At 46.7% G+C, this 16404-nt stretch overlaps 4 protein-coding genes across 4 annotated transcripts; 2 read left to right on the top strand and 2 right to left on the bottom strand.

Annotated features, from left to right (window-relative positions):
• Positions 1-469: 469 nt before the first annotated feature.
• On the top strand, positions 470-2422 carry LAJ45_07002 (uncharacterized protein; the record flags this gene model as incomplete). The annotated part of the gene is made up of 3 exons (XM_046116561.1): positions 470-518; positions 574-1826; positions 1874-2422. The coding sequence occupies 3 exons, from the start codon at positions 470-472 to the stop codon at positions 2420-2422; spliced, it is 1851 nt and encodes a 616-aa protein (XP_045970330.1).
• A 1327-nt stretch (positions 2423-3749) lies between these two features.
• On the top strand, positions 3750-6101 carry LAJ45_07003 (uncharacterized protein; the record flags this gene model as incomplete). Its single annotated transcript, XM_046116562.1, has 8 exons — positions 3750-4004; positions 4390-4610; positions 4666-4939; positions 4988-5115; positions 5171-5296; positions 5348-5640; positions 5693-5835; positions 5892-6101. The coding sequence occupies 8 exons, from the start codon at positions 3750-3752 to the stop codon at positions 6099-6101; spliced, it is 1650 nt and encodes a 549-aa protein (XP_045970331.1).
• A 1875-nt stretch (positions 6102-7976) lies between these two features.
• On the bottom strand, positions 7977-9659 carry LAJ45_07004 (uncharacterized protein; the record flags this gene model as incomplete). Its single annotated transcript, XM_046116563.1, has 3 exons — positions 7977-9098; positions 9152-9349; positions 9405-9659. 3 exons carry the CDS (start codon positions 9657-9659, stop codon positions 7977-7979), a joined length of 1575 nt encoding a protein of 524 aa, XP_045970332.1.
• Positions 9660-11673: 2014 nt separating this feature from the next.
• Positions 11674-13875, bottom strand: LAJ45_07005 (uncharacterized protein; the record flags this gene model as incomplete). Its single annotated transcript, XM_046116564.1, has 5 exons — positions 11674-12344; positions 12404-12551; positions 12618-13154; positions 13216-13740; positions 13834-13875. 5 exons carry the CDS (start codon positions 13873-13875, stop codon positions 11674-11676), a joined length of 1923 nt encoding a protein of 640 aa, XP_045970333.1.
• Positions 13876-16404: the final 2529 nt, after the last annotated feature.

Below are 16404 nucleotides of genomic sequence, written 5' to 3' on the forward strand. Positions count from 1 at the left end.
CTACTGGGAAGAAATCATGGCCTGCGCCAGTGCTGCAATGTGCTTAAGGGTGGATGTTCCGTCCTTAACAAACTCATGTGCCATGTGCCAGCTTTTGTCTACATGGTTTCACACGTAAAAAATATATTTTTCATCTAGGTTTCGGGTTTGGGTTTTAGATACTAGGGGTTGGTACATACCATACTATTCAATTTGGTTCTTCTTGTATTAAGACGCGTAGATTCCTTTTTCGTATCCAATTTTCCAATTTACGTGACCTGACGCGACATTTCCCATTTCGGAACGCGTTTTTTCTCCCTAGCGTCTCAACCACCAGCCCCCAACTTTGGGACTCAACCTCATCTGCATCAACCACCACCTTCATTAGAGAATCGTTTATCATTCTTTTCATCGGTCAATAATAATAATAATCAACTCACTCTTGTTCTTACTCTCATTAATACCAAGGAAAAACCATACACTGGGTACTATGTCTGTCCTTGGTAAACGTGCAAGGCCCACCTCTCCTTCCTTTGCCGGTAAGATATTTTGACTATCCCCTTTTCGTTTTTATACTGACCACTTTCTTTTTAGTCGTCGTGGATTCACCCATACGTACAAAGCTTCCAGCTCGAAAAAATACCTCCTCAAAAAAAGAGAGGAAAACGGTCAAAATCCATGATGACGATGATGACTTTGAAGATACGATCCATGTCGCCATCCCTCGGATCGATGATAGTATTCCAAGGACACCAAAGAAATTGCGACGAGACCTACTAGAGGCGCAGGTTACGCCTTCTTCACGAGGAGTGTTGTCGCCCACGGTATTTAGAGGAGTGGAGGCATTATCGATGTCCATTGATTCAAAAAACCTTTCGTCTCCGAGTACGCCCCGCCACAAACACAGTGTTAAGAAGCCCATCACCCCACGCCACAGAGTCTCAGCCATTGGAAAACCGCTCACTCCTCGATCTGGAAAATTATTTGGGACACCTACCAAGGCTGCGATGACACCGACGATTATGACAACGGCCAAAGTATTGTTCTCGAGGAGTGGGGAGCCGGGGAGATTAGTTGGACGTGATGAGGAGAAGAGGAAGTTGGCGGCATTCCTGGAGCCAAGATTGGAGGCATGCTCCGGCGGGTGTCTGTATGTATCTGGCCCACCGGGGTGCGGAAAGTCTGCGCTTTTAACAGAGGTGATGGGGGACCTAGGTGCCGACAAAGCGGTGAATGTGAAGCGAGCATATGTGAACTGTATGACCATGCAGTCTCCAACGAGCATCTATGTCAAGCTTCTCGAGGAGTTCTATAAAGGGGAGGAACTATCATCGCCCACCGGTATGGCTGAGCTTGAAGCCTTGTTCATACCCAAGAAAAGCTTAAAAAAACAGCCTGGCGAGGTTTTTGTGGTTGTTCTTGATGAGATTGATCACCTTCTCACAAAAGACCAAGAAGTCCTCTATAGTATCTTTGAGTGGTCTCTCGTCCGCAGCTCTCGCCTTATCCTTCTTGGAATTGCAAATGCACTTGACCTAACAGACCGCTTCCTCCCACGTCTGAAAGCTCGTAACCTCACGCCCCAGCTCCTTCCATTTCTGCCGTATACAGCGGAGCAAATCGCATCAGTAATTACCAATCGTCTGCGCTCCCTCCTTCCCAACGGTACCTCTACCCCAGGCGATTTCGTCCCTTTCATGCACCCCGCCGCCATCCAACTCGCTTCTCGCAAAGTTGCGGCCGCAACCGGGGACCTACGGAAAGCGTTTGACCTCTGCCGTCGAGCCGTGGAGCTCGTCGAGTCCGAAACTCGAGCCAAAGAGATCCAACAAAAGCAGCTTGAAACTGTTTGTGAATTGGAGAATGAGAACCGATTATCGAATGAACAGCACAGAAATGGCGTCACATCACTAGGGGGGCCCCGTGTGCCCCTCGTCGAAGCTCTAAGCCTCAACACCCCGCGCAAGCTCTCTTCCACTGCCCCCCTGCCGCCCTCACATCCCTTACCATCCAGACTGCTCCTCGTGTCATGCTTTCGCATATCGCCAAAGTCTCAGCCGCCTCTTTTGGAGGTTCAACAATCTCTCGTGTTAAGACTCTCAATCTTCAGCAGAAAGCCGTTCTATGTGTCCTTGTGACCGCCGAGAAGACCCGTGGAAGTGTCACAGTACGACAATTGTTCGAGGCGTATGCGGCCGTATGCAAGCGGGAGCGATTGCTGCATCCATTGACCAATACGGAGTTTAGGGATGTAGTAAACTTGCTGGATGTAGCTGGGGTTGTCAGTGCAGTCGGCGGTGGTGCCGTGGGAGGCACACCAAGCAAGAAGAAGAAGGCCGGAATTGCAGAGGAATGCAGGATCGGAGCATGCGTGAGAGAGATGGATTTGTTGACAGCAGTGGCAGATGTGGGACCTATCCTGACAAGGCTTTTTGATGCTTAAGTGTGACATGGCTTCGTACGGTATACCAGGGGACTTTTTTCTTTTTGTATGTGTTTGTTTGGAGGGCCTATGGCCGTTATGGGAGGGTTCACATATGGAGTTGGGTAGTATTCGGCCTGTATTTTTTCCCTTTTTTTCCCTTTCCCATAATGGTTTTCAGCGAGCGAGCACTATATGCTAGAGGGTTTCGATGATTGTGATGGATTTCCTTGTATGGTGTGTTTTGGGTACTTGTATGATGGTGTTTTTGTGAAATGGTCAGTAAGGGCGTGGTCAAAAGGGGGGTTTCTTTTTATTTATACCTAACTCATGTACTGTAACTATGTCAAAGAATAAAGAGTAATGAATTCTTAAGAAAACAATTTGTACGTATTCAGCTTACCGGAAGTTTTATCTCATCAATAGGTGCGCGTCAAGTGCTAGAGTACAAAAAAAAAAGTACTTGCATTATCCCATACCTAAAAGAATTTAAACTAAAAATTAAACTTTACTCCGATGCGGGGAATCGAACCCCGATCTGCTCGGATCAGCTCTTCTTGTTAGAAGGACTTGAAAGCGAGCGATGCTAACCGTTACACCACATCGGATTGTTGTGACTGGCTTTATTTTCTTAATAATTGTGTTTAAAATAATCCTTGGCAACACGTGGGCTCTGTTACTTCATCGCCAACACCAACCTCAACCCATCGCCGCTTGTTGAACCACGGCCCTGGATACTCTACATACAGTACCTGCGCCCGCCAACCGCCAAGGAAGCCTTCTATACCACGTCCCTAAATGATCTCAGTAGTCTTCGGCCTTCCTTGGATACGCGTCATGAGCCCTCTCCTTCTGTTTCCATCATAACCCATAGCCAGGCGAGACCCTTAGCGATACCAGCAGAAAGGCTGTCGGCGTTACCGAGGCAGTTCGAGCGATTCTACCCTTCCGGCTTTGGCAGCAGGCGATATATTTCCCAGGTTGCGGTGATCTCTACAAACAATTTTCGGACATATTCAGACGGGCTGTTGAGTGTCGGGCTGCGCGTGTCGGGCTGCAATTTCCCAGCCACAATAGTGCCAGGATCAATAAACAGAGCTGATGAGTCAGTAAACCTTTCCACTGCACCGCATCTGGCAAAACATCCTCCTCGTTTCTTGTATAATATGCCCATATGATAACCCGTATTTTCTTGAATACATGTGCCTTACCTTTTCATCGCTGATAGGAAGACAGAATAAGAGGGTAAAGGCGATCCGGAATAGTACATACTGTCAACGATATCAACAACGCGAACACAGTGGGAAACAAGTATCACTCCTAGTCTACCGCCGCCATTTGTTTCGAGATGTCAGATGCCGAGACCAGCTACTCGCCCGACCCCGAGGACCCTGCTCGTCACTTCCTTAAAGCCTATCCAGTGGGTAAATGGTCTATCATGAATTATTTAAATGCCAACCGCGAGCTCTTGGGCACCAAAAAAGGGTTCTCAATTCTCTGTGATTCATGGCTCCGAGAGTTGGCACGCGTTATAGATGATACCACAATCTCAGATCGAAAACGGAAGGCTGCCACCAAGCTTCTCAATAGATATAAAGTCGCTGTGAGTTTCTCCCCCGACACATACTGCGACTATTAGCACATACCCTAGGACGTATACGCCCTAACCAATCTTTCTGCTTCCTACCAGCAACTCAGGCTCACCTGCTTGCCTTTGCTTTGATTTCCCTGCTTCCCTACCACTAGTTGTCGGTGCATTAGATGGCTCGTCAGAGTCAACTTGATGTTAAGGGTACGTCCCGATCCGGCACTAGTCTCACCGGGGCACAGATGACCTCCGGGTCGGTTTGCTGCTCAAGGCCTGTTGCTTGCTCATCAAGGCAAGCAACGTTGGCTGACCTGGTGAGAGAGGAGTGGGAGTAGGGAGAGAAATGAAAAGCGGAGCAGGTCGGAGCCTAAATGAACACTTACACTAATCAACTGTGTAGGGCGAAGACCACCGTGCAGCCCGTGTAGCCTACGATCTCGCGAAGATTGAAAGAAGCGGGCAGCCTCAAATCGTGATTAAGGGTAGTAATACGTTCACTAATGCTACCGTCTCTGTGAATGCATCACTGCCGCCTTCATCCTCCCCCGAACCAGGGCCAGCATCCAGCACACGGAAGCGGAAACGGAAACGGGAGGGCAAAAGACCCGCCGCAGCTCCAGGGTACATACACACATAAAACACAACACTATCCTACGTCAGCTAACTCTTCCACCAGATTTATCAAGCATTTCGCCGAATCATTCAGGTGCATGGATAAATCCCGAAAATGGCTTCTCCCCTCCGGTATCTATGTCGAGGATCGGCTCTATAACTGCTTCAAAGACGCTCCCAAGGAGTGCGCAGTGCACTCTTGGGTAATTGATATACGTGACACTTCAGTACGGGAATGCTTCCCTAGAGAAGAAGACTGGGAAGCCATCTGCGCTGCGATACCACCAATGCCAGATCCAAATCCGAGTTTCGTACGCTCTATGCTGCAGTTCGCCACAGTGAGTGCTCTCGGTTTTCCCGCTATATATACATGCTAACTATAACAGTTAAGAACCGCCGATCAACTGCGTGACTATTTGGACATTACTCCAGCTTTCAAACCAGAGGAATTACCAAATCTCACCCCGGAGGAGCGCCTTGGACGCCGCTGGGTCAATGCCGTTCTCCGCCGCTGGTATATTCTTCCCGTATATGGAACTATGGTGGATTCTAGCTAACAGCCACAAAAGGTCAGATCTTTGTCAAACTCCCAATGTATTCGAACAGAATCACCGAGAGTTCTGGTACATAAGTAACTTCTGGGGGGCCGTCTTTGACCAATGCATGTCTACGATCCCAGGTAGCTACATGAGCCGGTACGATTCTAGCTTCTTCTTCCCAAATACAGTTAATTAACTCTCTCTTAGTGGGGAGTCCAAATCCTTATGCACAACCGATCGAAAGAACATGCACCCAGAACACAAAAAACGCAAACGTATTGGCCACCTTTATGACGGAATCCTTCAACTAAACGGTCATGAGGTTGGCGTTGCAGAACATGCCCGATACTTTGCAGGCGAAAAGGAAAAGAAATGGGTCGCAGACACGCTAAAAGTTGTCAAAGTCCTCCACGACATGTTATACCATCTACAAATGCATGTTCACTCAGACTCGCCTGACGGACTGGGCGGACTTCATGTTGTAGGAATGGTTACAGCTGGTAAGTCTTCCCTCCCCTCACATGTAGGCGAGCCTAACTCAACTCGTAATAGGATGGCGATGCCAGTTCCTTCGCATGGTCTATGGAAAAGGCTATATATGTCTCCTTTCCACTGACGACGTACGCAAAATTCCCACCAGCGTCGAGAACATCTCGTCTCTCCTGGAGTTATTGGGGTTTCTCTGGAAAACTCGAGTCCGCTCCCTTCTACTCCATTATGCATGAATGATCACCACTAACAGTTATCACAGGAAATGTTGAACCGTTGTGAAGCTACTATCAACCCAACTTTGACGCCCGAGCAACTTGCAGAAAGGCTGATGAGGCCTTCAGGCCCAGTATTGGTACCACCAAAATCCGCGCTAATGATTCCACGGTCTGTGGAAACCGACGATGGGATTATTATCTGTAAGGATTTGAATAATGGAAGTGATACTGAGGAGGAAACAGAAGTCGAATAAGGGTTTAGAAGATGTGTATGATACGCGGAGGGTGAGGGGTTACCGCATATGGACCTGATTTAGTCAAGTGATGACAATGATAAGATAAAAAAAATCCAATAGGGAAAAGGACAGCAAATTCTCGAATTCCTCAAAGATGCAAGATCTCTCTTACTCGATCTGACTGTCAGTGGTCCCACGGATTATAGCCAATCGGACATTCCTGGCACTGATCGAATTTTCCAAATCTAAGCTCACGCTCACCATGTGCAAAACCAAAACTATGAGCTAACTTATGCCAATGATGTGGCGTGATTTCAAAGCAGGTGTAAATATGCAACTAGGTTGCATGGACCATACGCCGCTCAAACCAAATCCTATAGCTATATATAGCCATCCGAATTACAGTCATTGACCCTAAACACCAAGGATACGTATATGTTAGTATGAGGGCCTCTTCTGAAAACTTCGATCTTTTCTCTACGACCCCTGATTTTCGTAGAATTAAATTCTTCAAAAACCTATCTGATACAGGTACACATACATACATGTAATTCTCCCCTAATCAAAAAAAAATACTATCCTTGAACACCTCCCAGAAAAAGGGAAAGGAAAGAGGGGAGGGGGCAAGTCCAATGGAACCAGCTCTGTATATCTAGTTTGGGCACGCTAACAAGGGTTCCCGACTTCTTGAAGTCGTGTCGTTGCTGCAAGAGCCTTGAGCGAGCTCGGCCGCAAGGGAACCGATACCTCCCAATTTCCAAACACACCGGACTTAGTACCTCGCTGGTATTTGTGAACTATTAGGCAGGTATACCCGCCTAACCACCGACAATGGTCATTCTTAGTCCTAGTCACATTCGAGATCGATTTATTCCGGAGCTATCACCAACCTTCGTCCGCAGATTTAAGATAATATCCCTGCCATGTAGGTACACGTTCAACCACCGATTCGAGAACTGGTGACACCGAAAATTTGTTCAAGCATTGAACCAAACCCTATAATAGACTTAAACCACCACCGAGCATCCGTTTAAAAATATTTCAAGATACCATGCACTCCGATGCGGGGAATCGAACCCCGATCTGCTCGGCCCATATTTGAAAGCGAGCGATGCTAACCGTTACACCACATCGGATTATGACGATTGAATGCTAGAATTCTATCTCAGCCGTCTAGATATTTAGCTCTTCGAATTGGGTCTAGCTTGATGCTCATAGGCTGTCACTCGGTGGATGATCGATTCCAAAATAGGTAACGGGCATGATGGCGAAAGCAACCTTTGGAATACCTACATGTAGATACATACTGTATGTAATTTCAACGGGCATTTATTTCTCGCGACTATTGAAAGAGGGTTATCACCAAGAGGATACATATCAGTGAAGAGAATCTTAATCCCTCGAAAAGATAGATAATTTGGGAGTGCGGGGATCACGCCGGCATACACATACAACACCCATCCAAAGGCCTAGGGCAAGCAACTGTGAGAAACAGAGATACCTATCTTGCACATCCTCTGCTTTAGTATAGTACGTCTTAAGCACCTATTACTCCGCAAAAACTTAGCTCCATGGAGTACATGTACATATGTATCAGCCCAAGTAAGCCTAGTGGTTACGGAATATTGAAAATTAGACAATCACAAAAGATCACTCGCACAAACCAATTACAAAATTATGATTTTGTATTTGGATATTAACTATTATATTTCCCCATCCCCCGACCCTAGAGTATTTTTCGGTAATGTCTGATACAATCCGAGAATCTAAAAGAATATACCAATACTAAAATTCGAAAGCATCAACGTCATAACCCTTACCATACATTTCACGATCCCTGCTTTCTGTACATGCTATAGCGCCATAATAAAAGACAAAACCATAATGATCCAATTAAGGATCCCTCTTGACCCATGAAATGGTACACGGCGGTGTAGGTAGTGCAATCATGGAGGAGTAGTCCGGCTTGGGCACACCACATCCTTCGGGGTAGCCCAATTCAAAATTCCTGATAAAGGTAGCCATGATGGAGGAAAGTTGGACGTTGGCAAATTGCTCGCCGATACACCTGTGTCTTCCGGCACCGAATGGGAGGTATGGAGATGCAGTTCCCTTTGAAACCATTCCGAAACCGAAGTCCATCTTTTCACCTTCTTCCTCGGTCTTCTGGCCTTCCCATCGAGAAACGTCGAACACATGGGGGTTCTTGAAGTACTTCTCATCCATGGCAGAGACACCAGGAGCGCCAAGAATGTAGTGGCCCTTGGGAATAACGTAGTTGGTACCGTCAACGTGCATGGGGGCCTTAACTTTGCGCATGATGGAGTGAAGTGGGGGGTGGGTGCGAAGAGTCTCGCGGATAGTATGGTTAAGAATAGTGCACTCAGATAGCTTCTCATATGAGAGAGGCTCAATGCCGCCCTTTCCATTTCCAAAAACGCGGACTTGTTCATCATAAAGATCCTTGACGAGCTTAGGCTGATCGGCGACGTGGAGAAGCATCCAAGTGATGGTAGCCATAGAAGTGTGCTGTCCAGCCATAAGAAGGGCGATCATCATGTGTGCGACATTGCGGTCAGTAACAGGTGTTCCGTCCTTGTAACTGCGCCCCATCAAGTTCCAGATCATATCGGAGTGGTCGACACCACTAGCCTCTTCCTTGCGACGCTTCTCGATGATGCTCATGTAAAATTTGGCCATAGTGCGCTGGGCATTGTCACGACGTTTGTTGGATGGGAACGGGAACCAAGGAAAGAGGAAGTTCATTGGTGTGAAGCCCATATCGAGATCATGGAACAGCTTGGCGAAGGAGCCATCCAGAGCATCGCGAACCTCTTTACCCTGGAGGGAACGAGCAGCGGTGAAGATAGTAAGTTCCGGGATAATCGCAGAGAGAGAAACAGTTCCCTTAGGACCTTTGAAGAATTTGGATTTCTTGGTGTAGTCTTCGACTTGCTCCACAATCAAGGGGACGTATGATTTGAAGGTTTCCGCAGTAAGACCGAATTTCATAAACTAGAACAAACTGTCAATACAATCCTACAGCTCAATTGACAATAACTACGCACCCTCTTCTGCTCCATGAGAATGTTGTTAGGAACATCGTAGACGACGCCATCACCAAAGACGGGGGTGGTGAGATGGGTGTAGGCCTCTTCAGCGCTAACTTCCGAAAGTTTTCCATTAAACACAAAGTCGTTTCCCTTGGGCCCCAAACAAGCAGTCATCTTCCTCCCGAGCATAACATAGGTAAAAACATCGCCATACTATTATATGTTAATCTTCAATTCGGATATATATGGGGAAGCTGGGATGACATACTTGTTCCTGGCAAGAGTTGAAGAACGCATACGGGTCCATTCCATACCGGACAGTGCTTCCAAAGAACGGAAAGTAATGGAATACCACGGGAGGCTTCGTCGGGTCTTTGAATAAGAGCTGGTTCAAAACATTGATAACGACACTCAGGACAATAAACGTCAAGACACCCACGACCACGATAACGGGGGTTCCCAGCTTCTGAAGCTCGGCGTAGTAGGGCCCTAGGGGCTCCAAAAGTGTAGCTAACAAACCCATTATGTTGTCAAACCTTCAGGTGTCCAAGAAGATTGATGGAATTGATGAAGGAAATGGGAAGAGGGAAGGGAGGGAAGGACACGATAATAAGTACAGATAGGAGACGCGCCTAACTACCGACCACAAAATAGGGGAGAGGTTTTTTTCCCCCTCCCAAGGCCAGCCGGCAGGGATCCTAAACTGCAGATTGATTTATGAGATTAGCTTTTCCTTCCAACCCTTCTCTGTTGTCTTTGGATCCTGCTCGGCTGCCCCTTTCGCCGAACAATGGCATGTTGCTAGTTTCGTATTCGCTCCCGGAACGCGGGTGTGCACTACCCTAGCTGCATGGGGATGTCCGCAAAGAAGCAGGAACGACTCCGAACGAGCCTCACCCTGCTACTACCGCCCCACGAATCGTCCGCTGTCGTTCGATCACAGCCTATGGGGGAAGGGGTAATTCGTACTAGTAATAATTGAAGTCTGTGTTTTCTCTCGTATCATTATCATGAACTCTGAGGTACTGTACGGGTCTTTACGAACACGCAACACACACAGCGGGCTTATGGCCCCATACATAAATTCAAATATTACCCGGCATAAAATAAATGTAGGTATCTCAGGGGCACGTATATCTTTTAGATACGGAAATAAGAGTGTAGATACAATCATACAGAACACCTCACTCGACCTACTTCACCGCCGCTCACTCACCGTTTCTACCCTAGAACAAACCGGCATAATATATTGCCTTGCTTACTTGGCTACACTACAGTCGTCCACAGGGTGAGGACGAACACTGGGTGTAGACGAACAAGGATTTTTGGACAAATAGAAAGATCACTTGGGCAGCTTGGCTGTTTCTTGCCATATTGAGAACCCTGGTTCGTCTTCACCCAGTGTTCGTCCTTACCCTGTGAACGACTGTACCGGCGCAGTAATTCTTCTCGGCGGACGGTTACACAGACGTCGAAGTTGCCTTTACAACGTGTATGAAGAAAGATTAGGGGGGGCGTTTTCAAGACAAATGACCAGAACAAGTAATTTTAACGTTAATGTGAGTGTTTGCTGAGACGAATTACTGTGGTACTTGAGTATTGACAATGATAATGATAATGGTAATGGTTACGTGTATTTACATTATTATAATGTATGAAGCAGCGGCGTAGCAATCAATACATGTATGTATTACATGTAGTATTGAAATACATACAAATACATACAAATACATGATAGACGAAGCATTCGAAACCAAACTCCGCATTGATAGTATCGAGCACGGGGGATGTGAAGCGCTAGAAAGTAATCCTTTATGACTGTCTCAAGATATATCGTAATCGCATATATAAGTCATCCTGCCCTTTTGAAGAATTCATTTTCATATTGAAGAATATTAATCCGTTTACGTATACTGCCAATCGAGAAGCACAATATCGGTATTTTGGTACATGGGCGACGGTCATAATTTGCCTCAATTTATTCCAGATATTTTCCGCATACTAAAGATAAATGTATGTATATATTTATGAGCGTTGAATTTTTGTTTATGATGGTGATAGCACAAATTTGATTTGTTTATTTGTTTATTTAACTATTTATTTATCTCCCGTCCTCTTGGACTTTCCTCCAACAGCACCACCGTAGCGCCTCTTGCGTATAAATATACAGTTAAAAATACCGAACTCTTCCCCGTTCCCTTTCCTTCATATAGCACGCAAAAATATTCGATAGATGGAGCCTGATATCCATCATACCTTCACTCGCAACAAAACTGCAATCCTTAAAACAGTGGTATCCATATCACTCACACATATAGGCATAATGTAACAGTGAAAGACAAAAGTTGGTTGCGGTTGTCGGGACGAGAAGGGAAAAAGAGTATAGGCCCCCAGAAACAAAGAAAAATATTCAACAGCCTATATGATATAAAAACCGATGAAGCCCACATGGAAAGATAAGAACAAGATAACCTCCAAACATTGCACCAAAAGAAGAAATACATAGGTAGCACCAATACAGCATCCGCTCATAAAGGTTAAGCACCCGCCGCGGCCTCCACCTCCGCGACAACCTCCGGCGACATTTCCCTACTAGGCTCTTCATTACCGTTCCCCTCGTAGTCGCTCCCATAGAGGGTCTCATCACCACCCTTCCCACCAACCTTCATAAATGCCTTTTCACCAACTGCCAACTCGGCTGGGTTCTCCGCAGGACCCTCCTCGGAAATCGCAGCTACCGCCGGCGCTTTTCCCTTCAACTTTCCACCATCAGCAACTCTTTTGAGTCCAGGAGCATCAGCAAGTAATGTCCGCTCTCTGTTAACCCTTCTCCTTGTAAACTGAAGAGTTTCCATGGTTTCGGTCAGGCTAGCGCAGGAATCGTTAGGGTCAAAACTAGAACCCGTGATCCATGGATGTTTTAGTGCTTTATCGACAGTAATCCGTTTTGCGGGGTCCACAGTGAGCATTTGTTCAATTAACTCCAAAGCAGGATCTGGGATAGAATCCCAGTACGGCGAAGGAAAGTCAAATCGCCCTTCCTTGATCTGATCTGAGAGGGTGTATGGGTTTTGTGGAGTGTGTAACTCATCAGAGAAGGGGGGGAAGCCACAGAGACAGATATATAGAACGACCCCCAGAGACCAAATGTCGACAGCATGGGCGTATCGGCGGTTTTTGCTGCTCTGAAGGATTTCTGGGGCGACGTCTGTAACCAAGAGATTAGTGATGTGGAAAATGATAGCGGGGGAATAGAACATAACATACAGCTTGGGGTTCCGCAAAGGGAGGTTGTGAAAGAGTCTTCACCAATGATCTTGGCGAGACCGAAGTCGGCAAGTTTTACGGTAAGGTCCTTATCCATAAGAAGGATATTCTCGGGCTTGATATCCCTATGGGCAATACCGCGGTCGTGCTACAGTAGTGATTATGTTAGCATGGGTCGCAAGGCATGGTATTCGCAGTGTCACAAAATACTTACCAGATACTTGAGGCCATTTAAAAGTTGAATGAAGATCTTCTTTGTATCCTCTTCACTTAACTTCCCATTCTTGATGATGTGATTAAATAGCTCTCCTTCAGATGCCAACTCAAGCACCAGATAGACACCATCATCTGCATCGTAATTGCCCTGTAAACACAAAACATTTGGATGGCTCACGCTCATTAACACAGCTATCTCCTGTTTGACCCCCGAGGTCCTCCATGAATCATCATTCCGCCTCTTACTGAAGATCTTAACAGCAAACTCCTGCCCACTCTTCCTGTCGACTGCTTTGTGCACTGTGGCAAAATGACCGCTTCCCAATTGCTCTCTGAGGTCATAGGTATCGTGGAATGCGCTGGAACGCATGTTGATCGGGTACCTGAAGATGTACTGCTTCCCACCGGCGAACTCAACCTCGTCCCCGGTGTTTAAAACCCGACGATTGTTACGTCCAACGATAACACCACCAACCCATGTTCCATTGGAAGAAAGATCTTCCAGAACCGCCACGGGTTGGTTTCCACTGATTTCCTGGACTCCGCCATATACGTTAGCATCTTAGTTTCCGGGTATGCTAATAGAGTAGAAATACTTTGAAGATGACACAATGCCTATTTGAGATTACGGCATCATCAATCAACAAATCACACTCGGCATGCCTTCCCACCAGGAATCCATTTGGTGGTAGCTTCTTTCCCTTCGTTGCTGGACCCTTCTTTTTCTTCTTCTTATCGGGAATGGGTGCTTGCTTATTTAACTTTATGGCTGAGTCGCTCTTATCCGAGAGGGGCCACAAATAGCCCCACACAGACTCATCGACCTCCTTCTTATCCAGCCCCTCATCAGCGAGTGGGGGATAGTAGAATTGCGAAGCAGCCTGCGTGGCATCCTGTGTGTGTGGTGGGGGTGACGATGCCGGTGTACGCGTTGGGGGTGACGGTGCCGGGGTATGAGTTGCGTGCTCCTGGGGATTTGCGAGGGCTTCTTCTTTGAGTTCTTCTTTAGAGGCTCCAGGAGTAGTAGTGACCTTTTCTTCGCTCTTATCCTCGGTCGGACCGCCTTTGTTGCGTTGCGAGCGACGGGGTTTTTTGGCGTTGACGTCTGGGGACTCGGGAGACTGTGGGAGAGGAGTGTTAGTGGGCTTGCACTACTGCTGCTACTGCTACTTCTAGGCATGGCATGTAGGGAGGATGGGCGGGGGGGGATGTACCATATTGCGCTTCATGCTGCTTCTATTATTGCGAGGACTCATGATTGATATGAGATGAGAGATGTAGATATTCAATAGTAGAAGTCGAAGTGCGCAAAGTCAAGAGGTGTCTGCTGAGTGTAGTGGCAGATGAACACAGAGTGAGGAACAGACTCCGGTGACTTGTGGTGAAGCGCGAGAAATTATTTTCGCGTAAAGAAGGGGGGCACGCGGTGGGTGGGTGCAATACCCGAGACGCGTAAAGGGAGTTGGGCGAGTAGTGTGGAAGAAGGGAGGGTTGCTGGATGCAGAGTAGGCAATAGCTGTGGGTAAAACTGACAACCTCGAGTGATCGCAGGTGCTTGGAACAGGTGATGTCGAAAAGGGCGTTGGGGGTTGGTGGACTCAGTAAAAGATAATGCAGGTTAGGTAGTATGACTGTTCGAGTTGGCTCTCTAGATTCCTGTAGACTGACTGTAAGCTGTAGGTAGGCTGTAGCTGTGTATTCTATAACTCAACTCAATCGCAAGCAGGAACCAAGTCATTCAAAAAGGATTCCATCAACCCCTCGAAACTTTCGAGTCAACGGGAGAATTATGAAGTGAACTGCCAGGTGCTCCGTTACACAGCCGCCCTCAGCTACAGCAACTGGGTAAGGATCTGCGTACAAACTTTTTTGTGGGTGCTGCACCGGGGTAGCTGCTGTTGCCTATTCAATCGTTCTGTGAACCACTTTTTGTCCTGCTGCTGGTCTCTTTATCTGGACACACGCATATATGTTGATGTATGTATTTTGGTCTGCAGTTGTTGCGAGTAGAAAGAATGTTCTAGGCTACTGGGATAGATCGGCTGTATGTATATGTATTCATGATTCATATTCGTCCCATAGTACATGTACCTACTGTCGTTATTTCACTCCAGTTATAAGGAGAGAAACACCCCAAGAGAAATTTTCTTTTCGTTCAAATATGCGTACTTGCAGAAGCCTTTCCTTTACTTCTGCCATAATTTGCTTTGTGCCGATGTCGTGGAACCACTGATATTGAAGATGTTGAACAATAGGTCCAAAGATAAATAGAGAAAACTGCAAAATTTTGTCTTTAGAGGATGATCAGAGACTCATACATAGATGGATCCTGGGTGGTTTAGTCCAATCCAAATATCAGTTCTGACCTAGGGAGAGCCTCAACCTCAAGACTTCATGTAGTAAGAATTTCGCCAAGCCATCGCCTTGAGTCATCACGGAACACCTTCGTAATTCAACGGCAGCCAAGACTTCACCCAAATTAGAGCCGAAAGCTTGGGCACCCAAAAACGTCGCCTATCTGACCGGGCTACCCAAACATTTTTTTCTATTTCTTCGTTTCCGAGCTGCTATTCTGTTTCCCAGCCGCCGGTAGTGGATGGGGGGAATAGTGCATACATGTACTTTAAGCACTCTAGAATACATGTAGAGTATTTATTTGCATGCTCTTCTTATAAAAATAGTACGTCCCGGCGCGCGCGCACGGAGGGCAGCGGCTCACCGGCTGGATGGTACTCGAGTATGTAGGCTCGCATCTCGCTGAATTGGAGAGACATCGAATGGCTGACAGGCCCATCTGACAGATCCATGCATCTTGACCTATCAACCCTACGTAAGGCCCATCGCGTGAGACAGGGGCAGCAAAATGGGGGGGAAGTTAGGAATGAGAGAGATCAATGATCAGAGGCACTGAGAGGGGTGTGATCGAAGTATTGTAACAATAAGAATACATATATCAAGTGACAGTGTTTTTTCGTTTCGAATCGATTATTTAGCAGAACAGAGAATGCAGGTGAGACTGTTTTTGCTGAATATGGTCTACTGGGGCTGACATAGGTATTTCCAATTCTGGGATTTTCTTGTCTTGAATTTGGATCCAGGGTTCTTTCCCAGGGCAAGGGTATCCAAGGGGTTTGCTCGTGTCAAGGTAGTGCGATTCTAATGACAGGAAAATTCAGCTGCCCCAAGGTACGATACAACAATAATAATCCAAGTCAGCTCTGCTAGTCTAGGTACATGTAATTAACATTTGCCTGTTTCTATTTCTTCTTACCCTTCCCAGACTTCCCTACCTGTTTACCTCTTTGTTCTGCAACGTCTCTCCTTAGACACCATCTCTACCCCCGATACCGCTCTATTCGTCTATCTGTCTATCAGCGACTTGTCTGTCTTTCTCTCCTATCTTCTATCTCCCTCCCATCCACTAGCACTTGCATCACTTGCATCACCTATATCAACCACATTGCCTTGCAGCGCTTACTGTGTTACAGTATCTGATAATTTTTTCGCTTTAGGGGGCTAAGAGGTTGAAAGTGCTATAAACCTACCAATCTGCCCCATCAACTCCACCTGCTGCGCCCACTTTCACTACACTGCTTTCTACCTATCTCCACATCCCACCCCAGGAACACGTTACCGGCTGAGACAACTCGACACTACGCACTTTACGACAAACGAGCTCACTTTTGAACGAACTCCAGGACTCACAACATTAGAGAACCGCGCGGTCTCCTTCTCCAATCCCCCTATTTTTCCATTTAGTACTTTTTTGTAGTTTCATCAACAAG

Source organism: Morchella importuna, assembly GCF_003444635.1.
Source record: "Morchella importuna strain M04M26 chromosome Unknown Morimp01GS021, whole genome shotgun sequence".
Classification (NCBI taxonomy): Eukaryota; Fungi; Ascomycota; class Pezizomycetes; order Pezizales; family Morchellaceae; genus Morchella; species Morchella importuna.